General features: G+C 40.6%; 1 protein-coding gene across 8 annotated transcripts in view; it reads right to left on the bottom strand.

Moving 5' to 3' along the window:
- Positions 1-24,904, bottom strand: part of WDFY3 (WD repeat and FYVE domain containing 3) — a 130,127-nt gene that overhangs the window by 62,622 nt on the left and 42,601 nt on the right. For 5 of the 8 annotated variants that reach the window (XM_083756153.1, XM_083756155.1, XM_083756150.1 and 2 more), the window contains exons 11-23: positions 23,489-23,682; positions 22,214-22,671; positions 20,422-20,505; positions 15,491-15,668; positions 14,287-14,501; positions 12,839-12,951; positions 11,243-11,474; positions 9,959-10,059; positions 7,378-7,596; positions 6,578-6,759; positions 3,538-3,769; positions 2,630-2,790; positions 940-1,051 (exon numbers count right to left, since the gene is read on the bottom strand). In XM_083756153.1, coding sequence (XP_083612279.1) covers positions 940-1,051; positions 2,630-2,790; positions 3,538-3,769; positions 6,578-6,759; positions 7,378-7,596; positions 9,959-10,059; positions 11,243-11,474; positions 12,839-12,951; positions 14,287-14,501; positions 15,491-15,668; positions 20,422-20,505; positions 22,214-22,671; positions 23,489-23,682 — 2,481 coding nt within the window. The remainder of the gene's footprint in view (positions 1-939; positions 1,052-2,629; positions 2,791-3,537; positions 3,770-6,577; positions 6,760-7,377; positions 7,597-9,958; positions 10,060-11,242; positions 11,475-12,838; positions 12,952-14,286; positions 14,502-15,490; positions 15,669-20,421; positions 20,506-22,213; positions 22,672-23,488; positions 23,683-24,904) is intronic. The other 3 variants (XM_083756156.1, XM_083756157.1, XM_083756154.1) reach the window with 1 other exon arrangement.

Below are 24,904 nucleotides of genomic sequence, written 5' to 3'. Positions count from 1 at the left end.
TTTATACTGACCAAAAGCAGTTCTCCAGGATCTAGGCAGATCTCTTTTCCAATCCACACCTGAAGATGCTGGGGACTGAAACTAGAACCTTCTGCATACATATATTGTTTTCATAAATTTATTTCATTATAAATGCAAAGCTCTGCCACTGAGCCGTGATCCTTCCTGCTCTCATAACATTCCCCCATGGCAAAGCATGCACGAGCCTAAAGTTAAAACCCTCCATTTCCACTACTAATGTTCATTTGCTGAAGCAGATTTTTATCCTGCCTTTTCATTCTGAAGAGTACCCAAGGCAATAATAGGGACCAACTTGCATAGGACTAGTCAGCCAAGCAAGCAATAAGAAGGCGCATACGTTTTATCCAAACTCCACAAAAGCGAAGACCACAAACTTTGGCTATTTTAAGAATCATAGATTTGGAAGCATGGGCCACCAAAAAAATAATAATAATCATGGACACAATAATTTTCAGAGATTACAAATCTTGACATATGAGGAGGGACTACAAACCAGATGCCTAGAGGCCAGGAATTGATAGAAACATTGTGAGAATTTCCTAGGAGCAGACTGCTTGGTAAACGAGGAAGAAATAAGAATGGCAAGATTCCAGATATGTATTCCAAGGGACAGCAGGATGCTGCCAATCATGTTCAGTTATTCTTTTATCGTGCAGAGGGTGCCAACACCACAAGGCAAAGGCAAAGAGCTTGAGTCAATGCCTAGAATTCGTGATATTGGGGCAGAGATCAGGATTCCCCATCCCATGTGCTGGGTGTTCCTCTACTTAGGGGGAAAAGAAGCACCTGCGTTTAGAGGACTCCCAAGCTCGGATCTGAGCCTTTAGTACCATGGTCAGTGTGTAAAAAGCACCTTAAACTCTATATTGCAACTAAACACTGGAACTAAAAAAGTGAAAGAACTGCAACTCATCTCACCCAGATATCCTATCAGAGCTGCACCAATGGTACGTGCAGGTCCATTCAGATGTCCTCCTGAATTGTGAAGCAGCTTCACTGGAGTGGCATTCTCATGAGATGAAACAGCCAACTAATTAAAACAAGGAAAACTGATCATTTAGAGGGTTTCTTCAGTGACACAAAGTGTTTAATACATTTTCATGAAGTGACAGAACAATGCTTAGCCCCCCCCCCCCAAAAGGTAAGATTAGGTCAATTCTGAACAACTGAATTTTGATTCAAGGATTAATGCAGGCTAAGCTGTGAGGTAGCAGGACTAGCAGCCTAAAGAGGCAGTGGAAGTGTTTCTCTTGGAAGTTTTAAAGAACAGGTTAGCAGATATGGTTTAATCCGCTATAAATTTACAGACTTGAGTCAACTCTTTGTGGGTCCATATAGATAGAGGCATCATAAAAGGAGACCAGAGGTGTCTTCTGTAAAAATGCTAAGCACATAGTGGGTCCTGAATTTCATTAACCCCAACGTTCTCCAGTTCTGTCAGAGTATGTCTCTCTAAAATTTAGAAGTAAAAACAGATGATAAAACTATAGGGAAATCAAAATGAAAAACAAACAAACAGCTGATCTTACAAAGCCCAGTTTCCCATGGTCATCTCCCACTTTGCACCTACATGATTTTTTCATATCACACTTTAGCAGTGGTAGACCCAAGAGAGGGAGATGAAATTAGTGCTGTGTGTGTGTATGTTTTTTCTATTATGTTTTATTGTAATTCATATTTGTTGTTAGCCACCCTTAGCCCGGCCCTGGCCAAGGAGGGTGGGGTATAAATAAAAAAATTAAAAATAAAATAAAATACCCAAATATGTCTACAAAAAGACTAATAGCTTTCCTACTCTGCAATATTGTATAAAAGAGGTAATAAGAACACACTTTACTAGCTACTAAATGATCACTGCTGTATTATCATTAATTACTATAATAAAAAAAATTATCAGTAATGATAATTGTTATTACTACTGACATTGGGCAGGCACCTTCATTATCCTCTTTTTGGTGCCTGCTTAAAACATTTTCTTTAGGCAAGCCTATCCAGACACCTAGATGTGTTTTACTATCCAAAACCATTTAAAACAAAATCAATGTTATTAACTGTTTTTACTAATATTTTATATTTATATTTTTTGTAAAGAAGTTTTATTACAATCAAGGAGTATATTAATTTTGTTTAATAAATTAAAATAAAGGTATCTACACACAGTTATTAACAACTAAGGAAATTAGTTCCAACTGTTTTCTCTGTTTCAGCTTTAAACGCTTGCTGCAAGCTTTTCTATTCCGCCAGACATCTGCAGACACTTAAGAACACATATTTCCACAACAGCTAATTGATGTTTGATTTAAACTTTTTATATGGCTTTTACTGTATGGTTTTATGTAATATTGCTGCAAACCGCTTTGATTTTTTAAAAAGAAATAGCCATATATAAAGATTTTGATAAATAAAATACACGAATAAAAGGTTAACACCTTAGTCTCAATTCAGCAGCCCCAGCACACATGCATAGCTTCCAGTATTAACAGTGCTGGGGCATGCTCTCTGTTAATGTGTGTGACATCCACAATTACATAACATGGCACTCCTCGAGTTAAAATCATAAAACAAGCCAGATGGTAAAGTCTTCTTCAACCTGAGTGTTCCAGCTTACCTGCTTGGCTATGGCCTTACTGTCCAGTTTGTTATAAACTTTTCTGATCCTTGCCACTGTCAGTGACGAAACAGAGAGTGCATAGAGGCCAAAAGAAACTTTCTCTTCTGGGACCAACGATACTGGAGACGGGCTGACTCCTTCTGGTTTTGAATCCTTGCCTTCAGAATGAGAGAAACACGTTTCACCATGAGCTGATGCAACGTAGTGGATAAGACAATGCCCTGCCTTGCCCAGTGTTTTGTCTCCCACAGTGACCACCCAGACCTGGTAAGGGCACAAACAGTGGCAGGAATTCAACAGCCATCTCCTTCTTGCTGTTCCGCAACAACTGGTACTCAAGCAATAATGGCCCCTGAAACTGGATGGCAAGTATAGTCATCATTACTATAGAGGCCTATTCACCATGAATTTGTCTAACTCTCTTGTAAAGGCATGTAAGCTAGTGTGCAAAGCTCAATGTGTAAATGCTAAAGAACAATGTTAATTAATTCTGTGGAAACTGTGGTTCAAATAAACTATATTGTGGGGGACAATTTTTACTAGCTAAACTCCAGTCTTTTACCATCTCGAGCCAAATTAATAAATTCTCAGTTTAAAGTATTATATCTCATTTTAAGATTGCACTAAGATTATCACAAAGTATCTAAATTGTATTTTGTGCACTTTTGAGGTCTCCTCCCCTTTTGTTTCTTTGCAGGTGCCAAGTTACAATAGTTTTGAGGAAGAGCTTTTTGTGGTAGTACAGCTTTGGATAATGAACATGCTTGCTTCTCAAAGTGATATCATTCACACACACACACACACACACACTTTCCGCGTATGTGAATAAATTAATCCTACTCCAACCTAAATCAAAAGAGAAGCAAACAATCAAAAAACACCACACTAGGATAACTTTTACTTACATGGCATATATACAGCTTGAAAGCTTCCAACATAGTTTGGTCCTAGTTCATAAATCGTGCTAACACTTGATGGAGGCAAGACCTCTTCCAAGAAATGGGTTGGCCCCAGACGCCAAACAAGGGATGAGAGCTGGCGTTGAGCAGGTGGCGAGCCTATATAGGTGTAAACTGTGCTGACTACTGGTGGATTAGCACAACTTGAACCACCAGGACTACTGTGAATATAATGAAGCTGTAAAATAAATACCAATGCTGATCAGAAAAAAGCACAATTTTTTTAGCATACATAAATTCATTTAAACATTAATGGAAGTCTGTAGCGGAATAAGAAGCTACACAAGCTGACTATGATTGGACCACATGTGCTGATGGCAAACATTTTGAACATTCCCTCCAGAGGGAATTTAATCTGGTTAAATTTGCATATATTTGCATATTTATATAAAGTATTTCAGCATGAAACTGTCTTTCCAGGCATACTTTCAAGGAAGAAAGGATGCTTTTTAAAGGTTTTTACAGTATCAGAAAAAGGTACGAAAAATGAGAAAAACAACCTTGAAAATTTAGCAATACATGTTAATCATTTAATGCTGCAATCCTATGCACACTTACCAGAGATAAGCTTCACTGAACAGCTAACATCTGAGTAAGCATGCAGAGGAGTGCACAGAACAACTGCATCTTTAGTGAATGCACCATCCATTCAATGAAATATTTAAACAAGGAAATTCCTCTCTGACAAGAGAGCTAAGAACACCTCTGGCAGTAAGAACACATGCAATATTTGTGTTTAAAAATACACACAGATGCGCAAACATAAAATAAAAAGATTAATTCTCTTCCAAATCCATCCAATCTCAATATTCTCCAAATCACGTACATGTACTGATATAAACAAATGGTTCAAATAAATCAATCCATCCATCATCTCCCCTCTCACAAAGGTAGGACCAGACACATAACCCCTCTAACCCTTAATCCAAGGCATAAAACAACGTCCTTCCCAAACACTTAAAACGTTGGAATTGATCTCCTTCAAAACACAACCAACACAAAACCCAAAATCATATAATTCCTTCACACTCCCTGCTTTTCCCTTCCTCCAATTAAAGCCATCCTTTCATATCTTCTCCAACCTGACTCCATCCTTCTCTGCTAGTGATGGCTGGCTAGTGCTAGCAGGAACAAGAGCAGTAGCAAATCAAACGAGTCTCACATCACCAAAGTGAAGTACTGCTACTTCAGAACACACTAGGGTTCTTTGGCAGGAAAGGTGCAGAAGCAGTCGCTTACTCAAGGACGGACAGAGAGAGGGCGGGGGGTCTCCTCTTTGTCTCTAGATAGGGTTGTGGTGGTGATTTGCTGCTGCTCTATCTACTTGCATGGTACTTTCCTGCCCAAGAATCCATAACCCCAAAATGCCCAAGGAGGATTAATCAAGTTCTCAACAACTTTCAACCTCCTCCATCACTCTCTGACTAAAGAAGAAAAATAAGCAACATCTCAAGTCATTTTTGCACAAGCTCCTCCCACAGGGAAGAAAAAGAGAGGTGAAGGCAACTGAGAAGCAGCAAAACATGAAACTCAAGGGAAAGGTTCTATAAATCACACGTAAAAGAGATAAACCTAAAATGCACCTAAAATGGAAACCCAGCCAGATGGGCGGGGTATAAATAATAAATTATTATTATTATTATTATTATTATTGTTGTTGTTGTTGTTGTTGTTGTTGTTGTTGTTGTTGTTGTTGTTGTTACTACTACTACTACTACAAAAGGTTAATCTTCTACCAGAAATGCACACTCTGCTTCATTTCAGCAACCAAAACACCACTTCACTTGATTCATCCTATTTTGCTTGTTGATTGGCATTAAAGAGTTATATCACCAGAAAGGAAACTTTCATGCTTCTTTCAATAATACCGTGTTACATTGAATACTAGAAAGTAAATTTGAGATACATAATGAAATATGCAAAAAGGTAAACTATTGTTACTGGAAGTATCTATATACCAGCCATCTATTTATGACACCAACTGTTATAGGAAGAAGATAGGAATACAGAACTGAAGCTTAATCACTCTGCAAATGGAAATGTTCTGATAAGCTTTTAGCCGGAAAGGTGCAAGAATGCTGTCCTATTAACTAGCTGAAAGAAGGGCTGCGAAACCTCTCATTAGTTTCAGTCAGCTGAATTAATCGCAACAATACCTAGCCCACTTTAAAGAGGAGGGATCCACTAGTCAATTTTAAGGAAACATGATAGATAGCTCAGCAGCACATTTCTGGGCTTGAGTGACATATTAGTTCTGCAAAAGAACGCCACACAGAACTGGTTGTGGCTAATGTCACACAGACTGGGATGGCTGCTACAATGATAGGCTTCTGCAAACTGCTGAAAGCTTTTGGCTGAAAGATCAGAGATGCTGTATCATCCATCGAACCTGACTTTTGACATCACTGATTTAAATAATGCAGAGGGGACTATATACTGCTAAGTAATCATTTATTTGCCCACATGCTTCTCCTGTGCTGTTTTCTTAATAGCTTTTTGTCTCAGGTACAGAATTGGGTTTGTGGTGTTGGATGGTTCACTGCGTTTGTGATTGAGAGAGACAGCCTACTCCCTCTGCTAACCAGCTATTCTGTATGCTATTCAAGGCTAGTCATCCGGAAGAAATCCCCCAAGGGAAGCAAGATAACTCTAGGCCGTTAAAAGAAGATTTCACAAAACCAGTAGTATGGACCCCACAGTTACAGAATACCTGGAAAGAAGGTCCTGATCATGGCAGCAAAAACTGTGCTTTGATCTCTGATAACTGATTAACACTGATCTCACATGCACCCACAATGCACAATCTGGTCCAGAAGAAAACACCCACTTCACTTTAACAGCTGAACCATGAGTTCAAAACCAACACCATCAGCAACTCAAGGCAACCATTCCAGGTTGCACTCAAACCTTAAACACAAAACATGCTCGTAGTCCTTCGCACACATTATCCCAAGTAAGAATCAGAATGTCATTGTATTCAACTTACCTTCACAGTATTTATCAGCTGCCCATCAATGTAGAGTGCAGCAGTGCTGTTTTTCAGCATGCCTTTGCTCATAACCAGAACCATATGATGCCACTGGCCTTCCACTATATGGTCGCCGCAACGAAAACGAGTGCAACAAGGGAGGATTTCATAGCAGGAAGATTCTTCACTGAAGTCATCAACTGAGGACAAAAGAAAATTAAATGGCAGCTCCTATTGCCATATAAATACATACATTAATTGAACAGTCCCAAGTTGGAAGCAAACTGTATTCTGCATCACTTGCAGTTTTCATCAAAAGCAGCCAGACATCCAGCACAGTGCTATGGCCTCAAGGTGAGGAGTGGCAAGTAACAGAGTAAAAATGTTATGTAGCACAATCTTTAGTTTAAGTGCATCAATAAAGCATTCAATTCAGTGCCAACTAAATTAAGATTTAGTACTGTACATTCAGACCTATCCACCCCCCCCCTTTTAATATTAAGAATGTTATGATTTGGGCAAGTTATTTGCATTCAGAAATGCGGCAGTTAAAACTTTTCTTAAAGTAACTGTTGATAGAAGGGAGGAAAAATTGCAATCCTGATTTGAAAAAACCCCTGAAATCAATGTTTCCCAGTTCAGATGTCACAGGGGAAAATGTGGTTTAATAAATCAGGAAATCTAATGCTGAAACTGGGCACATAAGCGGGGAAACTCATCACTCCATTCTGGTTGATGGGGAAAGCATGGGCTTTATGCCTTACTGTCACAACAACACAGAATGGTGAGGAATATATGCTGCACAGTGTGCTTCTTACCATAGTTCTGAAGTAGTTCTTCTTTAGTTGAAACAATCAGTGACCGGTCTTTTGCAGAAAGGACAATGGCAAGGCATATATAGTGCTGCTCGGAGCTGTTTGCCCGTCTTACAACTGTAAGTAACCTGACTGGGTGATGATTTGGAGCTGTACTAAAATGTTCTATGCAAAACCAACTTGAATAGCTCAATCCAGATGGGGGTGGGAAAAGTCTCTCTCCTGTAAGAAGAAGGGGGGGAAAGCTAGATGTGAAGGCAAATGAACACAAGAACAGACAATGAAATTGACTCTGAAACACAGTCTTGTATCAGGGAATAATTCTAAAGCTACCACCTTGAGTGAAAGACAGGAATGCAACTGGGGCTCCTCCAAGGCAATGGAGCCAGACAGAAGTTTCCTGTGGGATGACCACATTCCTGCCTTCAAGCAGTAGGAGGAGCAAAACCCAACTGGGTCAAGTATGAAACCACAGTAGAAAAAGCCTAAACGTCACAGTTCTTCAAAAACTTTGAATATAGTTTCTCCAAATTTGCAACTGTTTGTGTAGGAGTGAAGTGAGAATTCTGAAAAGGTGGTAGACATTAATACTGTTTATTATTTATATACACACACACACACACACACACACACACAGTCATACCAAAATATGCTTTGGGGTGAATATTTTCGGGTTGCGTTCCACGACGACCCGGAAATAACGGAGCACGTTACTTCCAGGTTTCGCTGCTCACGCATGCGCAGATGCTCAAAATGACGTCACACACATGCGCGGAATTGGCGAATCGTGACCCACAGATGCGGGTTGCATTCGCTTCAGGATGTGAACGGGGCTCTGGAACGGATCCCATTCGCATCCAGAGGTATCACTGTGTGTGTGTGTGTGTGTGTGTGTGTGTGTGTGTGTATATAATTTAAAAATCTGTTTCTACAGTAGTATATATATCAATTAAAACAAAAGGTCACATTTTATTAAACCTTTTCTACATGCTCACACCAAGAATGCTATAGAACAGGGGTGGCTAATCTGTTTTCTTTTTCCTTTTTTATATGTTTTCGGATTTTACAACATAAAGTCCCCCCAACCCCACAAGACAATTTTCCAGCTCTCTCTCACCGTCTCAGATCACAGCCAACCAAGGATCAGACTGTGAGTAAGATGATATCATGCTATGTAGCCAATCAGTTTTGGTTATGAAGCAATGCCAATGAAGACAAATGAAGTGGCATTTTCCCCTGCTGGGGAGGGGCATGTGCATGTCTCCTACACTGCCTGTTCCCCTAGCACAATATGTCGGGGCAGGACAAGTTGCTTTATTGTTTTGGCAATATGAAGACATATTCCCTACAGAAATTCAAAGAATACAGTTGCCCGGTTGCCTTGGAAACTGAGAAATGTACTCCCTTTCACTTCCCTTGCCGTGGTATTCAGATCTGCATCTAGCTAACACCACGTCTTGCTGAGATCTGCTTTTGCACTTCCTTTGTTATGGTGTGGCAAAACAGGGAGTATCATCCCAGTTATAGCAAGGATGCTTTCCCTCCTTCTACATACTGTTTCAAGTCTCCCCCACCAATCTTCCACAAGGGGGCTGCTTTGTGAGGAGCAAGAAAATGTTCATGCAGCTCGTGACCCCAGTTCAGCTCAGCTCTAATAATGAGATAAATGCACAACTCTGGATTCTTTCTACTTAGTTGGGGGAAAGCAGGGGAATAACAGGTAGAGTTGAGCATGCTGCTCATTTGCGTTGGCTTATTTTTAACAATGGCTTAATGCAAAGGCAGCTAACCCATAGGTTGAGCTGGATGCAGCCAGCATGCCACATGGGAGCTGCCCAGAGTGGCTGGGGAAACTCAGCCAGATGGGTGGGGTATAATTAATTAATTAATTAATTAATTAGTGCCAAACCAGCCCCCACAGCCTTACTTCTCTATCTTGGCATTGGTGATGCTCTGTGCTATGATCAGGAAATAAAATTCCTCTGCTGGCTCAGTGACAGGGTTGAGGGGGCTGGAAGTCCTGTATTTTACTCTTCACAGAACCTTCTGCAAAATGTAAAAAGGCAGTGTCTCCCTCCACCCACAAAGGGTGTGTGTGAATTAGGATGGGAGTGGTTTTGCAAGAGCGCTCATCCTGCTTTGGTACAGGTGTAATGAGTATGTGTGCTACCAGTGTGCCAAGGGAGTGTGTGCATATAATAGCCATGTCCACTGCTGATCACCAAAGTAGCCCTGGGATGTAAAAGGTTAATCGCCCCTGGCAACCAGCTCCATGTAAGAACTAAGTGGCTCTTCTGCCACTGGGTTATTTTTTTCTGTGCCTATGCTTAGCATTACTTTTCATTACATCAAAAAGTCCCCCACAATTTTGGATGCAGGAAACATTTTGCAGTAGTCTGATGGAGCTCCATCGCAATAAACATAGCTTTTTTCCCTGTCGCAATCTTGTGGATTCCTAGTGCATTCAAGAGGATTTATTTACATAAATTAAAAGTAAACTGAGTCAAGAGTAGTTACAGGGCTGCTTTCAGAAGATGACAGACGCACCAAATCCATCCCATATGGCTATGGCAAAGGGACTTACCAGTTCCAATTCCACTGACCACAGTGCCATCAATAAGCCCAGTTGTGACCACATTGTTGGTAGGTGCATTATGAGGGGCCAAACTTGGTAAGAACAGACAGCTGTTAAATAAAGATCAATGAGTTAGGAACAGTACTTCCAGTCAATATCCATCAGGTGTTATCACTTAGTCCATGGCAGGGAACAGAGAGAGTCTTTTAAGCAAGGTAAAGGTAAAGGGACCCCTGACCATTAGGTCCAGTCGCGACCGACTCTGGGGTTGTGGCGCTCATTTCGCTTTATTGGCCGAGGGAGCCGGCGTACAGCTTCTGGGTCATGTGGCCAGCATGACTAAGCCACTTCTGGTGAACCAGAGCAGCGCACGGAAACGGCGTTTACTTTCCCGCCGGAGCGGTATCTATTTATCTACTAGCACTTTGACGTGCTTTTGAACTGCTAGGTTGGCAGGAGCAGGGACCGAGCAACGGGAGCTCACCCCGTCGCGGGGATTTGAACCGCCAACCTTCTGATCGGCAAGTCCTAGGCTCTGTGGTTTAACCCACAGCGCCACCCGCGTCCCTCTCTTTTAAGTAAAGGGGTGTGTAAAAGAGGGAAAATACAGATTGCGCAACACGCTCTTGATCCCTTAGTGATCAAGCCAGCATTAGGAGCATGGCTCCTTTTCTCAAGAGCATGAACGAGTATTCATTTTATGAAGATAATTCCTTGTATAAATACTTCAATAAGTGAATTACAGAATTTAATATTAATGCATACTTTTAAGATATCAACTTTGCAGATTAAGCCTCTTTACAGATTAGAAGAATAAAAAAAACAGAGTAAAATAGACAAGTTGCTCAAGAAAGCAAAGGTGTATATTTAATCTACAGTAATCAAATATGCTGAGATTATTCCATGATCACTGAACTGCCTTTCCAAAGCTGCTACTTTAATTATTAATTATATTTCTCCAAGCCTGATTCCATTCCACTTCCTCTGACAAAAATTTTCTAGGGAACGAAGGGATTTTTTTTTTTTTTTGAGAACTGGATGTCGATGCCACTTCTTTGCTAAGAAAGGGTTTTTTAAGCACACACAAAACTTCTAACCTACATAACCCACATTTGCTTTGTGGGATTATCTATACTCAAAGAACTCATCATCTGAATTAGGTGCATTATTATATCAGAGGCAGTCTTCCATGGCACAACTAATGGTTTTGAAAATCAAAGAAGTTAATTAGGAATTGCAAACATTATTCTGAAACAAGAAAAGAGTAAGAAAATAGCCTTTACGAGACCTTACCCAAACCCTTCAAGAGACGTGTCAAATTCAATAAACGCAGGAGTAACTGCTGAGCCATGAAGTCTAATATCATGTGGGGTTGTCATGGAAACCAAACATTTCACCCTCGTCAGGGGTACTGTGCTTCCTTCTGCTGGTTTTAAAAGGCTCTTGCTTATCCTGTAGTGGTTATCTTCATGTAAACTGAACACACAGTCGGTACCCAGGCCTTCCATTGATGTAATCATGCTATCTATAGCAGAAGTTAAAAAACGAAATACTTTTTTAAATAAACAATAATAATAATAGAAGATCCACATGAGATTAGTATTGTCAAGTAAGAGAACCCAAATACAATAAAAGGACAAAAGTACATTTTGTCTTTTCCTACAAAGTCCCAAAATATTTTTGCCATTCAACCCACTGTTGATTCACACGACTACAGCCACCAATGGACTCCAGGTGGTTGCAAGCAATGTGTGTCAAAATTAACTGCTTGTGAAACTTCTGTAACAGAAGTTTTATCTACACAAATGCAAGGTTTTCTAAACACAGGTTAATTAACTACAATGTAGCCTACATAAATGGAAGTATTTAAAATTAAATCAACCAAGTCCTAATGAGCTCAACATAGTGAAGCAGTCTTGAGTTCTGCTATGCCAGATTAACTGGGCTGTGACCAGAGAAAATAAAATCCTTCCTTTCTTCTTTGCAGTTAAAAAAACCCAAGTAGGTCTTAATTGCTGTAATATCAGTAAAACAAATGGAAATTTGGGAGCACCCAGTAGTATATACCATTCGCTATTTGAGGCCAGAGGTGTACCCATACAAAATAATAACTATCCTACTTTGCAGTAAATGGAAACAGAAAAGCAGTAAAAGGCAGGTTGTAATATTCGTACCTTAGCAGTTCAAGACAGCAGGCTGGCACAAGTGTAGTGCAGCCTGCCCTTTAACCTTTGTTAAGAGATCAGGAACAGCTGGAGGAGCAGATCCTTACAGCTCAGCCCCAACCCCCCAACACCCCCCCCCCGTTAACATGATTTGCTCCTCTTCATCACTGTCGTGTGTGACAGAACCGAAAGCATCAACCCTTTTTCTCCTTAAGAACCAGTGTATCTAGCAATGAGTCCATCATTCTGTCATTCCGTAAGAGTAAGGCAGTTGCCTCACACAGCCTGAGCTTTGCGTACATCCACAAAATAGTGATTGATTCATCTAACTGGCAGGGAAGAGACATTTGCTCAAATTTACACCTTTATATCCATGGGTGAAAAGCTTTTTCCTTGCGAGAAAAGCCAAGTTCCAAAACCGCCATGCACCTGTGCATACAGAACCAGACCTTTAATCTGGAAAGAAAAAGCTGTCTTAAAAGCAGAGCTGTACACTTGTTTCAGATCCAGTGTCCTAGCTGGCCACATCTAGGGTCAGAATTGCTGCCCACTGCTAACCATCATTAGGCTCTATAAGGGAAATCCTCACTCCTTGTTATTACCTACAAGCATTAATTAAATCTCACTTGTTAGCTCTCTGAAACATTGTTGAAGCATGGCCAGGTTTCAGTCTGGTGGTTACTAATGAGAGCCTCAAAATTATTTCAAACATAAAAACACTTACTTCTCAACTCCGGCTCATAACTGAGTGAGCTTGGTTTATGCACTCTGTATCGTTTCAACAGCTTCTTATCCCAGGCTCCACAATTCAGAGGATTTCCCAAACGTAAAAATTCCCTAGAGAAAAATGGAGAGGGGAAATAAGAAAGGCTTCAAAGTCATTTGCATTCCCTTTTATTTGATTAAGTGCAACAGCTGCCACGCGAACATGTACATACATTAAAATGTGCTTAATCAAAAACTATTTAGAAAGTAAACAAAGCAAAATACAGACCAAAAGAACCCTACATTTTATTTAAATATAAAACAGAACTGTAGAAATCCACACCTACTTCACCAATGTCCATGTGGTCTTAGGCATTATGTCTCAGAGGAGCCAAAATCCTCTTGGCATAATTATGTGGGTTTTTTCGTATTAGGAAGTAGGTACAGGCGCAGAAACAGACGAAGATACACTACAAGTGCTTGATTTCAAATGCTATCAATTTAGACAAACTAAGACTGCATACACATTACAGCTCAGTTTACCTAACATTTATGAACATATTCCCATATATGCATTTTACATGGCCACATTTGAAATATTAAAATAGTTTTCAGTGCATCATAGTTCAACTTCGTAGTGCTTCTTTCAGCTTCCCCCACTCTCCCTCACCCTAAAGGGTAGAACAGTAAAACACGACAGCTGCTTCAGTTCATGTAGCTTCTCCTGTTCACAAATCACCAACTTCATTATCAAGGTGCTTAAAGCAAAACAAGTGTTTGTGAAAGTGACAGTGTATAATACTTTTTTAAAAATGTGGAGATTGTTCCCATGTCATGTGTGAAACAGTTTCGAATGCTGACCTATTTAAATACGTTTTGCACCGTGCAAAAGAACTCTCTCGCTGTCTTGGAGCTATGATAAACAGCAACAGAGAATGTACTTAAACAGTAAGTTTAATACCAGATTCATTCTTCTCTCTCTTTAAATAATCCTAAGCCCAACCTCCATATCAATTCAATAAAATACATTAATGTCCATGATCAACAAGCAGCAGCAGCAGGAGAGGACAGAGGGTGAAGAAAGAGCTGTGAGGGGTCCCCATCCTCTGGACCCCCTGGGAAACTCAAAATACCTGCTGTCTGCTGTTTCCAGGAACTGTTCTAATTGTGAGACTTTTGTGGGTGAGCTGAGAGCTTGTTTGGACTCTGGGCGAGAACCTGGAGGCTGAGTGGGGGAGGGGTGTCAAAGGAAAATGAATGGATATTGATTCGTCTCTATTAGCAACTTTGTATTAACGTAACATTTTTATACGTAGCTGTGTATTTTTGTAATTTCTTGTTTAAGTTGCCTGTTGTTGCTTCTGTTTTTTGTATACCGCTTAGAGATATATATTTTTAATATTAAGCAGTCTAGAAATCAAAAAATCAAATTATGAGAATTTGAATTAAACCCACTCTTCTACTTACCTCAGCACCATCGGTTCCAACGCCTGAGAGGCCAACCTTTCAAACATCCTCTGGAGTGGGGGGTGCAAAGAGTGGTCCTCATCAGCAAGAGCTGCACTGCATCTCTGCAGAAGTCGTGCATGGAGTCCAGCTTCACACATGACTTGCTGATTTCTTTCGGTGTGCACTAGGGACTGCAAGATGTTGGCCACTGCTAGCTGAAGATCTAGGGCATGCTGCAAATTTTGCACAGGCATAAATGAGACAAAGACAAAACAAATATGTAACAAAACACTCAAGAAAACTGTGTCACTCGCCATTTCCAGCAAGTGTGTGTGTGTGTGTGTGTGTGTGTGTGTGTGTGTAATTTAGGATATTGCACAGTGGTCTGCTGCTCAAAGAAAGAAAAGGTTAAAAAAAACAACAACCCCAGGACAACCACAAACTCTTAAGAGCACTTAAAATAGCCTTTGGGATTCTAGTTGCTAAACTCAGATCATTTTTATTTGATATTTTACTGATGAAATTAGCCAAGAACAAGAACTATGGTAGTGTTTTATAAATGGAAATAATGTCCAACTCGCATATTTTCATACTATCAGATGACAAAAGCATTCTGTCCTATACTTTACTCACCTACGCTTAGTGTAGATGCTTGTTATATTTTTAAAACAACCAAACAAACAATTTTGTTAGAAAAGCCAGGTTTCTGCTACTACTGATTTTGGCTTTTTGAAATATAGCTATCAGTGACTAACAAGAGATGAGCACCTTTAAATCTCATAAGGCAGAGTTCTCAAGTTGGCATGTATTTTGTAGGTAACGGCTGGAATCCAATTAGCTTCTTTAGGAACTCTCAAATATTTCAAAGTGCCCAGCAGGTCCTCATGTCATGCCATAAACTTTGGAAACACCCTGGCTTCCCATTTCAAAAGTGCTTTGTCTGCTATTTAGCACAGGGAGCTACTGTTCTAGAAGATGAAAAATCCAGAGCTTCTTTAATCAGATGGAAGTAGTTGGTTGTGCTGTTCTTTTTGATTCAAGCCAATAACTGTACAGTGTCTAAGTTTCAAATTCTCTGCTTCCTAGTAAAGCTCAAGAGTTAACTTTAAGATAAAGCAATTAATTAGGTTAAAACAGATCTTAAACTCCCCCAATGTATTCCTTTATAAGCTTTCTTAACTTAACCCTATAGGGTAAGCAGTATATTTGAAAAGGTTCTCACTTCTGGCTGTGTATTCGACCCAACAGAGACTAAGAGGTCCAACATGGAAAGCATAGCTCCAGGATGGATGATGACAGCATCTGAACTCTGCAGAGACACAGTTCCTTTGTGCAGTTTCAAATCAGTTGGGTTTTTGGGAGGAAATACTGGAGGTGTTGAAGTAGAATGATATGCGTGCCTAAAGATAAGAGGGAAAAATAATAGGGCTTTAACACACATGCAACATTAAGCTTTTCTCAAAATACAGCATTTGGATTAAATATGCCAAGGCTTTTCTGGTATTCACTTTCCATAATATGTGCTCCAGGTGGTATCTTCTTTTCAGATGTGGCACATGCATAGATGTTGCTTGCTGGCTCTTCCTAGAATACCAGCTTAATGGAAAATTACACCAGTAGCATTTGTGGATATAGAGATAAAGCCTGCAGGCATTATGGCAAAAACCAGATAGCAAACAAGAAGAACCACAAATTAGGTTTTTCAGCCACATGACTCTGAGATATTTTGCAGCCCAGATGAACTGTAAACTTAACTGGTAATTTCTCATCTACCGAAACAGGTTTAGGCCTAAGGAGGTGAAATTTCCATGAAAGCTTTGGGTCAAGTGGCCAATCTGGATTGAAACATAAACTCGCATCTGTTAAAGAGTCCCCTTATGTCTTTCTAATTACAGGAGATGTGTGCCTTTCTTCATAACTAGTTAGCTCAAGACTGCTTTAAAATAATCTCTCAGTAAAGCCCCATAACCCTGCCTCCTCAAAAGTTGCTCTGGCATCGACCACTTGTAAAAGGATTTAGCGCATACTTGTCCCCTCCTACATCATCTGTCCACACACCACTTCTCATTTGAGCATGAACAGCTCTTGGCAGGGTTACTTGCACACCCTTTCTCTGTCATCAAGACTGTGACATTTGCTCAGTCTTGGGGAGAATTACAAATCAGCACACAGCACTTTGAATGGAATTGCAAAGCACGGCAGATAATGATACTCTGGTAATAACCAAAGAGGCTTAATACAAGCACAGGGTGTGCAGCACACATACATTTTTTTTAGTTGTTACTTTTGTGGATCACAACTTTCTCCAATAAACAAGAAAATGTCTTTCCTAAGGGGGGGGTGAGTTCTGACAAAACAGCAGAAGCCAGCCCAGCCAGAAGGGACTCAGAACACTTGGCAACTGTAATTACCAATGAATAAGAGCTTTGTGCACTGAAAGAAGAGTTTTTAAAGACCCCAAGAGGATTCTGCAACGGTTTCATACAAATCTTAACTAAAGATTCTTCACGGATGATTTTGTTGCCTCAGCTCTCTACCTCTCCAACTGTGCTTTTAAATATTGCTGGTAATGTTTTGTTTTGCAGTAGTCATTGATAATTTATTGGAATTAATAAATACCACAGTAACATGAATGAAGAAAAACAACAACAACCACCCCACCCCCAAGGAACAGTAAATAAAATCTGTTTCCAAACAGATTAATATATATATTCCAATATATAATCTGTTTCCAAACACAAACCCATGCAGCTCCCCAGGAAGAGATTTTTAATAACCTCTTATTACATTTGAAATATTTCCCCATGATCTATTAGATACATGCTTGCAATTTTTTTTAAATGTTTACTCCAGCTGTCTATAAATCTTTATGTAATATCTTAGGCGAGGATGATCTTACCGGCAAATAACAAGTCAAGCCTGGCTTGGGCGAGGGTCATGTGAGCAAGGAATGGAAAATCCTACAGTCCATTCATACGTTCAGCACATAAGTAACATTCCTGATCTACTAAGCGTGACCAGAACGGAAGAACGCTGCGGAATCATGCACTCGCCCACTCCCACCATCTACTATATGAATTTCCTCTCCCTTCCACCACTTAGTGTAACCATGAAGCAGTCTCACACCCCCATCAGCACTAAGCATGCTGAATAAGTTCAAATCAGGAAGGGAAAGAAAAGTGTGCACACAGGAAGAGGGATGAGACCCAACAACACAGCTCTCTCCCAACCAGCTAACCACTGTGAGGAGACAGGAAATGGTTTATCTGCAAGGGGTGAGCTATCAAATCCACAGCAAAGGATTCTATGGAAAGTTCGGAGAAGTTTCGTTTGTTCAAGCTGTTGCTCAAAACACTGCACAGAAAAGACCTTTCCGTATGCCCAATATAATTTTTATGTTACAGCCAGAATCATTGCCAATAAAGTATGGTGCTGCATTAAAACAAGTCTTTCACAAGTATGGAAGTATGCCATCACATGCCTTCCTTTCATTCATAGTTCTTTGTTTCCAAGCCAATGGAAAAACCCATGCCACAAAGTTTCACAACCATCACAGAATCATAGAAGGGCCATCTAGTGCAACCCCCTGCAATGCAGAAATCTGAAGTAAAGCATGCAAGACAGATGATGAACTGTATTGCTGAAACATTCAAGTCTACAAAAACATATTGTTGATGGGCTATATTGCAATATCATCCAAGGGAATTATTACAGAGCAGATTGAGCCCCTATATAGCAACACACACTGCACACACTGAACACAAACAATGTAGAAGGGAAAAAAGCACAACAGCAGAAATTGATAAAACTTTCTGAATACATTCAAGCATGTTTTAACTACTCTCAACACAAAGAAAATCAGAAGAATCTAGAAGCTAAATGTTTGCTTCAATTGATTGAAAGTCAGAGTAATCCTACGGAAGGGGAAATGAATTATGCCACTTCCCAAACCTAACAGGCATCAACACAGGAAGCGAGGATTCAAGATTTCCCAGAAGCCACTTCCAGTCAGCAGAACTTCCAAGTTAGGATTACAGTGGTGCCTCGCAAGACGAAATTAATTCGTTCCGCAAGTCTTTTCGTCTTGCGAGTTTTTCGTCTTGCGAAGCACGGTTTCCCATAGGAATGCATTAAAAATCAATTAATGCGTTCCTATGGAAACCGCCTTCAGACCAGGTCCGGGGACAGTCTGTCCCCCGACCTCTTCTGAAGGCCGGTGGGGGGCGAAAGTCTTTGCTCCCCCACCCCTGCCTTCCCGGGACAGCGGAGACTTCTCCGCTGTCCCGGGGCGGTCTTAAAATGCTGGCGGGCGGCAGCGAAGCCTTCGCTGCCGTCCCCCAGCATTTTAAAAGCCCCTGGGACAGCGGAGACTTCTCCGCCAGCATTTTAAGATCACCCCAGACAGCGGAGAAGTCCTCCGCTGTCCCGGGGTTTTTAAAATGCTGGTGGGCGGCAGCGAAGGCTTCGCGGGCAGCAGCGCTGCCGCCCGCCAGCATTTTAAGATCACCCCAGACAGCGGAGACTTCTCCGCTCCCGGGGCGATTTTAAAATGCTGGTGGGCGGCAGCGAAGGCTTCGCGGGCAGCAGCGCTGCCGCCCGCCAGCATTTTAAGATCACCCCAGACAGCGGAGACTTCTCCAGCGCTGCGTTTCTCCACTCTCCCGGAAGGCAGGCAGGGGGGAGCAAAGACTTTTGCCCCCCCGCCCGCCTTCAGAAGAGGTCCAGGACCTCTTCTGAAGGCCGGTGGGGGGCGAAAGTCTTTGCTTCCCCCCCCCGCCGCCTGCCTTCAAAAGCCATCCGGGATAGCGGGAAGCGCTTCCCTGCTATCCCGGACTGCTTTTAAAATGCTGGCGGTGGGGATCAAAGCCTTTCGGCCCCCGCCGGCCTTCCTGGACCTCTTCTGAAGGCCGGAGGGGGGGGGAAAGGCTTTGCTCCCCACCGCTAGCATTTAAAAGAGGTCCCCGGAGATTTCCCTATGGGCTTTCTTCTTGCGAAGCAAGCCCATAGGGAAATTCGTTTTGCGAAGCGCCTCCAAAACGGAAAACCCTTTCGTCTAGCGGGTTTTTCGTCTTGCGAGGCACCACTGTATACTACAAATGCATTATATAATAAGGTAACCAAAAAAAGAACACAATGAGGGGAATTCATTCAAGAACTAAGGAAGCAGGAAGGAACAGTGTGTCAAGAGTGTAGTAAAAGATCGAGAGTGCAAGAGGGAAATTATATCCTGGGAAATGCCAGGTTTACAAAGGACTTTAAAATCAGCATAGAACTCCCTGTGCACTGGTTGACTCTGTAGCTTAGATCAATCATTAAGAAAAAAATTATATCTAACTGCTTTTTGCTGCTTTTTAAAAAGAAAACTCAAGGCAGTATACATTTTTAAAATCAGTAACTCAAAAATATACTGAAAGTTTTTGAATGCTCCACCACATCAAATGCTCCTTAGAAGTACCAAAAAAGAAAACACCGTAGCACATCAAGAAAAAAGTTCTGGCCCTAGCTGCTCCCCACTGTGCTTAGTTTTCTACTTACAGTGAATTTCGTTATCAGAACAGAATTCAACATTTTGATGCCCCAGGCTGAAGTTCAAACTGGTATAGTCCATTCTACCACCACTAACGTAATTCTACAGCACATAGACCATGCCTTAAAAACCGCCCTGTATGCTGTCTCAGGGCAACAAATTCACTCAAAATGTTATGAACCTTGACTTCCTTGATTTCCTTTATTCTGCACCAAGTACAAAGGTACCTCGGGTTAGGTACTTAATTCGTTTCGGAGGTCCGTTCTTAACCTGAAACTGTTCTTAACTTGAAGCACCACTTTAGCTAATGGGGTCTCCTGCTGCTGCTGCGCCGCTGGACCCCGATTTCTGTTCTTATCCTGAAGCAAAGTTCTTAACCTGAATTTCTGGGTTAGCGGAGCCTGTAACCTGAAGCGTATGTAACCCGAGGTACCACTGTATTTGCCCAAATATTTCAAAATGGGGCTTCATTACATGTGAATTTACTAACTTGCCAGCCAATTAACAATTCTTGGAAGAACAGAGAAACACAGTAACAAACCTCACTCTGAGGAAGTTAATGAAACACAGAGAACACAGGTGTGAAGGCGGTAGAAAGCGCAACTTCTCTTTAAAAGGATCAGTACCTTTTCCTCGACAAAGCTGGTGTGCCCCAAGGAGAGGGGAGAGAAGTCTCATTTGTCAGGCAAGGAGGGATCTGTTCAGCACGACTACAGACAAAACAAACGTGGAGGGGATAGAGAGGTTAGAAAAGAAAACAAGAGGCTAGAAGCTTTGTTAGTTTTACAGTTTCGCCAGTAGAAATACATACTGCAGAATTAGCCAGAGCAAAGGACGAAGAGCACATGAAGTAAAAACTAAGACATACAAAACAGATAGGTGTTTTTTTTAAAAAAAGGAATAGATTTTCCTTTTCATTTGTTTGTTTATATTTTGAGTTATCTGCTTCTAAACAGCCTAATATCTTGAAACAAACTGATGCAGATCAGGGACTGATAACAGAAGACCAAGTTTGAATACATACTGATAACCAGATATGATTAAAATTTCATCAGGACTAACATTATATCCCAAGCAAGTCTGCAAAAATTAATGAGTTTTAAGAACAAAGGGGATGAAGGGAAGACAGATAATGAGGAATGGGAAAGACAAAATGGATTAGAAATACTTATGTAACAACAAAGCTAACCCAGATTTCTTAAATTCCAGTATTAACCAGTATCAGACAGAGTACCCCCCCCAATTCTATCCACTAGAAATCTGAAATTACTATTTTACTGAGCAATTAAAGATCATGCCAGTAATACTTTATAAAAGCATTAAAATCAATTGGCAATATTTAACAAAGAGGAAACCCAGAATACAGCTAATTTTAAGGCTGAATTTCAAAACTGCATGAAGTTTTGAAGTCACAGAATGTGTTTGCAATTAAATAAAATAAGGAATAATGGGTGAAGGATGTTCTATGCCTGTGCCCCTCTCCATCAAAAGCAACAAGGGTTACATACTACACAAGAAGCATCAAGGCTCAGGAAGTTTCCAGCCTAACCTATTATTTTCCAAGTGTTAACTTTAAATGTACTGATTTTATAATCCTAGTACTAGCCACTATATATCAAAAGCAACAATCCCAGAGACCCAATGCCTCTGAATATTTTAAGATACAAATAAGGTATTAACTATTTTAAAATTCATTGGATTCAAAGTATCATTTAAAATCATACATATTTTTTTAATGTCCCTATTTTATTTGAGCCTGTATTAAAATGGGCTCTGTTTTGATTTGCCTTATACAACAGAATGAAGAACCAACTACTGCCCTTAAACAAAATACCTTAAAATAAACCTACAACTTTTCTTAGGAGTCTCAAAACTTACTAACAAACAAAGGGGAAACTGTTCTAATAAAACAGCTATCTGAAGTTTAAGGCCAGGGAATGGTGCTATCTTTTTTTAAATGGTTAGGTAACTATACAGATTACTTTACAATACCAAAGTTGATAGAATGCCTGTTGCCTCTGAGAGTTGCAGAGGAGACAGAATTTTGGCAGAAGCAACTTCTGCTCAACTTGCCAAAATCCTCTCTTCTGTAAACTAATGGAAGTACAGCAGCCCTATCTACTTTTGCTTGCAAAGAGGACAGGTAGTTAACAGTCATTATTGCCAAAAGTTAGACCTTCTGTCCTACCCCAACCCCTTCTATGAATCATAATTTCCACGCGCACAACCTCAAAGTAGGGATGCACCAGTAATAAATCATTGTCTACAAGACAGGCACTTAAAAATGGCTGCCAATTCTCAATCTCAGAAGAAAATAACAGCGTACAACCCCCTTAGGGAACGTCAGATAGAAATGAGTGATGTGATTCCCAGACATAACTGTGTTTCCGACTCCACCCCAAACCTCGCCAATCATACCTGTCAAAAGAGTCTGTAGCTACTTTGTAGAGGTAAATAAAGAGTTTGCTGCAATGCCTTAACGTGGGTGACACCGAATCCATGGATATGAGGTCATCTTCCAACAGTCTTTGAAAGGGCTGAGTGTTTGAGGGGAAGATGTTAAAAGGGCTTATTTTCCTGGAGTCTGAGAAGCAGCCAAGTAACCTCACAGCATCGGCCAACTTTTCGTACTGGATCTCTGTTCTGAAGAAGTGTGAGTTGGCTGGCTCATAGCGCATTGCTGCAGTCAAGGTACAGAGCACAGTGTGGAGCAGCTCAAACACTTGGTTCTGGTTCACTTTCTCCCAGCCATTCTTAGGTGGAGAGCACAAGGATCTTTCCATGGCAACAAGTAAAGATGTGACATACACAAATCCACCAACTTTTCTGAATACCGTTCTCGTGCGATGACTCTCTTTCAGCACGGACAGCAGGGCCTACACGGATATTTAAACAAGACAGAACAAACAGGATGTCATGGAGGTCAATTGTTCTAAACACTGCAGTGACAAAGGCTTCCGAGATTAATTTGAATCATATGCACACAGAGAAGTTTTTAAATTTCCCCAAACAGTGAGTAAAAATCAGCCTGGCCTCATCAATACAAAGAGCTTTTTCAAGTGATGAACTTGTATTGTTGAATCAGCTTCAAGATTCAACAGAAATACAATTCTCTCTCTCTCTCTCTCTCTCTCTCTCACTCACTCACTCACTCACTCTCACACAACCTCTACAATGAATGCAAAAACCAGGCTGAAAGAAGCTTTTAATTTTAATAACAATTGTGAAAAAGTAAAACAGTTGCAGTTCTGTGAACCATCCCAAGTTGTGGACTGAAAGAAAATGAAATATGAAAGCTGTCCAGAACTGCAACAACGGTGGGAAATGGCTGCAAGTCAGTTCTGCTGACTGTCAGAATCTTAATTGGGGAATCACTTAAGCAAAAAAAGATGTTGGCTAAGTGAATTCTCGAAGGTTCATGAATGTGAATTATATTTTACAGAAAAGTTGAAAGAAGTGGATTTCTTATTTATTTGAGAAATATTATTATTCCTGCCTCAAATAACTTTTCAGTATTTATTTTCATGTTCATTTGTGTTGCCTGAGTACATGAATAAGATCAGTTCAATTTATCTGCCCCCACAAAAAAGAAAGTTTGAGATCAGTGATGTGAAGTGAGATATAATTGCGTCTGAAACAGTAATTTAATAAGAAGTGTTAAAACATCCATACATTTTTCATTAATGTACTTACCCTTAATATGTCAGTCTTCAACTGTAATTCTGTAGGTGGAGCAGAGTGCATTAATCCCAAGAGAGTCCCCATGTCATCGTCGCCACTTGGTGATAACACCAACTGCTGGATTATCATCAGTGCATGTTGCCTGCATTGTGGATATTTTACTATGTTATGTACACACCTCGCTCCACCAAACTCCCTGAAAATGCCTACAATGAAAACAAAGACAGTGGAATAGGTATGATGCCACCAGGTAGATCTAGGCAGCACTTTCTAATGAACCACACTGGCACAAATGCTTGCAATTTCTGGGATCTCGGAGATGACTGAAAACATTTAAAACTGGATATAAAGGGTTTTACTTAGCTTGCCACTCAGGCGGATAAGCACTAAATAGCTGTAATACAAGCAAACATAAAATAGGATCTGCATGTTCTTGGTAATTCTGCAACTTCATTCAGGCTTGTGATATTCTACAGTGCAAATATTTATTATTTGTTTAATACATTTATACAGTACATTCTATATCTTCTTAAATCCAATATGTGCCTTGGCAGCTTACAAAAGTTAAAACCATGCAAAACTTAAACTGCCAGAAACCTAAAAATAACCTAACAGCATATAAAAGCAGAAACAACAATCACAGCTTAAAATAATCAAGGTGCTCAAGGTGCCTTGAAGTTATGGGCTGGTATTAGGCAAATATCCTCAAGGAGGACATTCCAGAAATGGTGTGCTGCCACCAAAAAAGGACTTCTCTTATTAAAAGGCAATTTTCTTGTAGCAGATGGTAGCTGAAAGCAGGGAATCTGCTAATGATCTCACTATGCAGGTAGGTACGGGTGATGGTATTCCCTTATGTCCTTGGTCTCAATCCATTTAGGGCTTTGAATTTGAACTCTAACTGAATAATCAGACCAGGAAGTCTCTTAAAAAAAACCCCAAACTAGGAAGATGTGATCAGAGTAAGCAGCACCAGTTAAAACTCCAGAAGCCAACAGATACTGACAGACCAGTTTCAACTACATGCCCCTGTCCTACCAGACTCTATTTCAGCTTCATTCCAAAGTTCTACCCCAGCCTTTGACAATCTGGTGACATCCTATGTTTTTGACTACAACTCCCATTAGCCCCAGCAAAGATGGCCATTTTATTCCAGTGATGTGTCCAGTTTTGCCCTATCTCTTCTTGCCTTTGTGCAAGCACTTGGCCGCACCTTAGAAGATAGTATTTCAAAACTAGAACTGAATGAGCTCAGGTGAGCTCATGCACACTCTCAAAACACATCCATGAAAGGGGAATGGAGAAATGTTGAAGCAATTACAGTGGTACCTCCCATCTACGAACAGTCCTCCTAATGAACTCTTGGGCCAACAAACTCCGCAAAACCGGAAGTAGGTGTTCTGGCCAGCGAACTTTGCCCCGGAAAAT

Source organism: Podarcis gaigeae (genome assembly GCF_964106915.1).
Source record: "Podarcis gaigeae genome assembly, chromosome: 9".
Classification (NCBI taxonomy): Eukaryota; Metazoa; Chordata; class Lepidosauria; order Squamata; family Lacertidae; genus Podarcis; species Podarcis gaigeae.
This window is presented reverse-complemented; position numbering and strand designations above follow the sequence as displayed.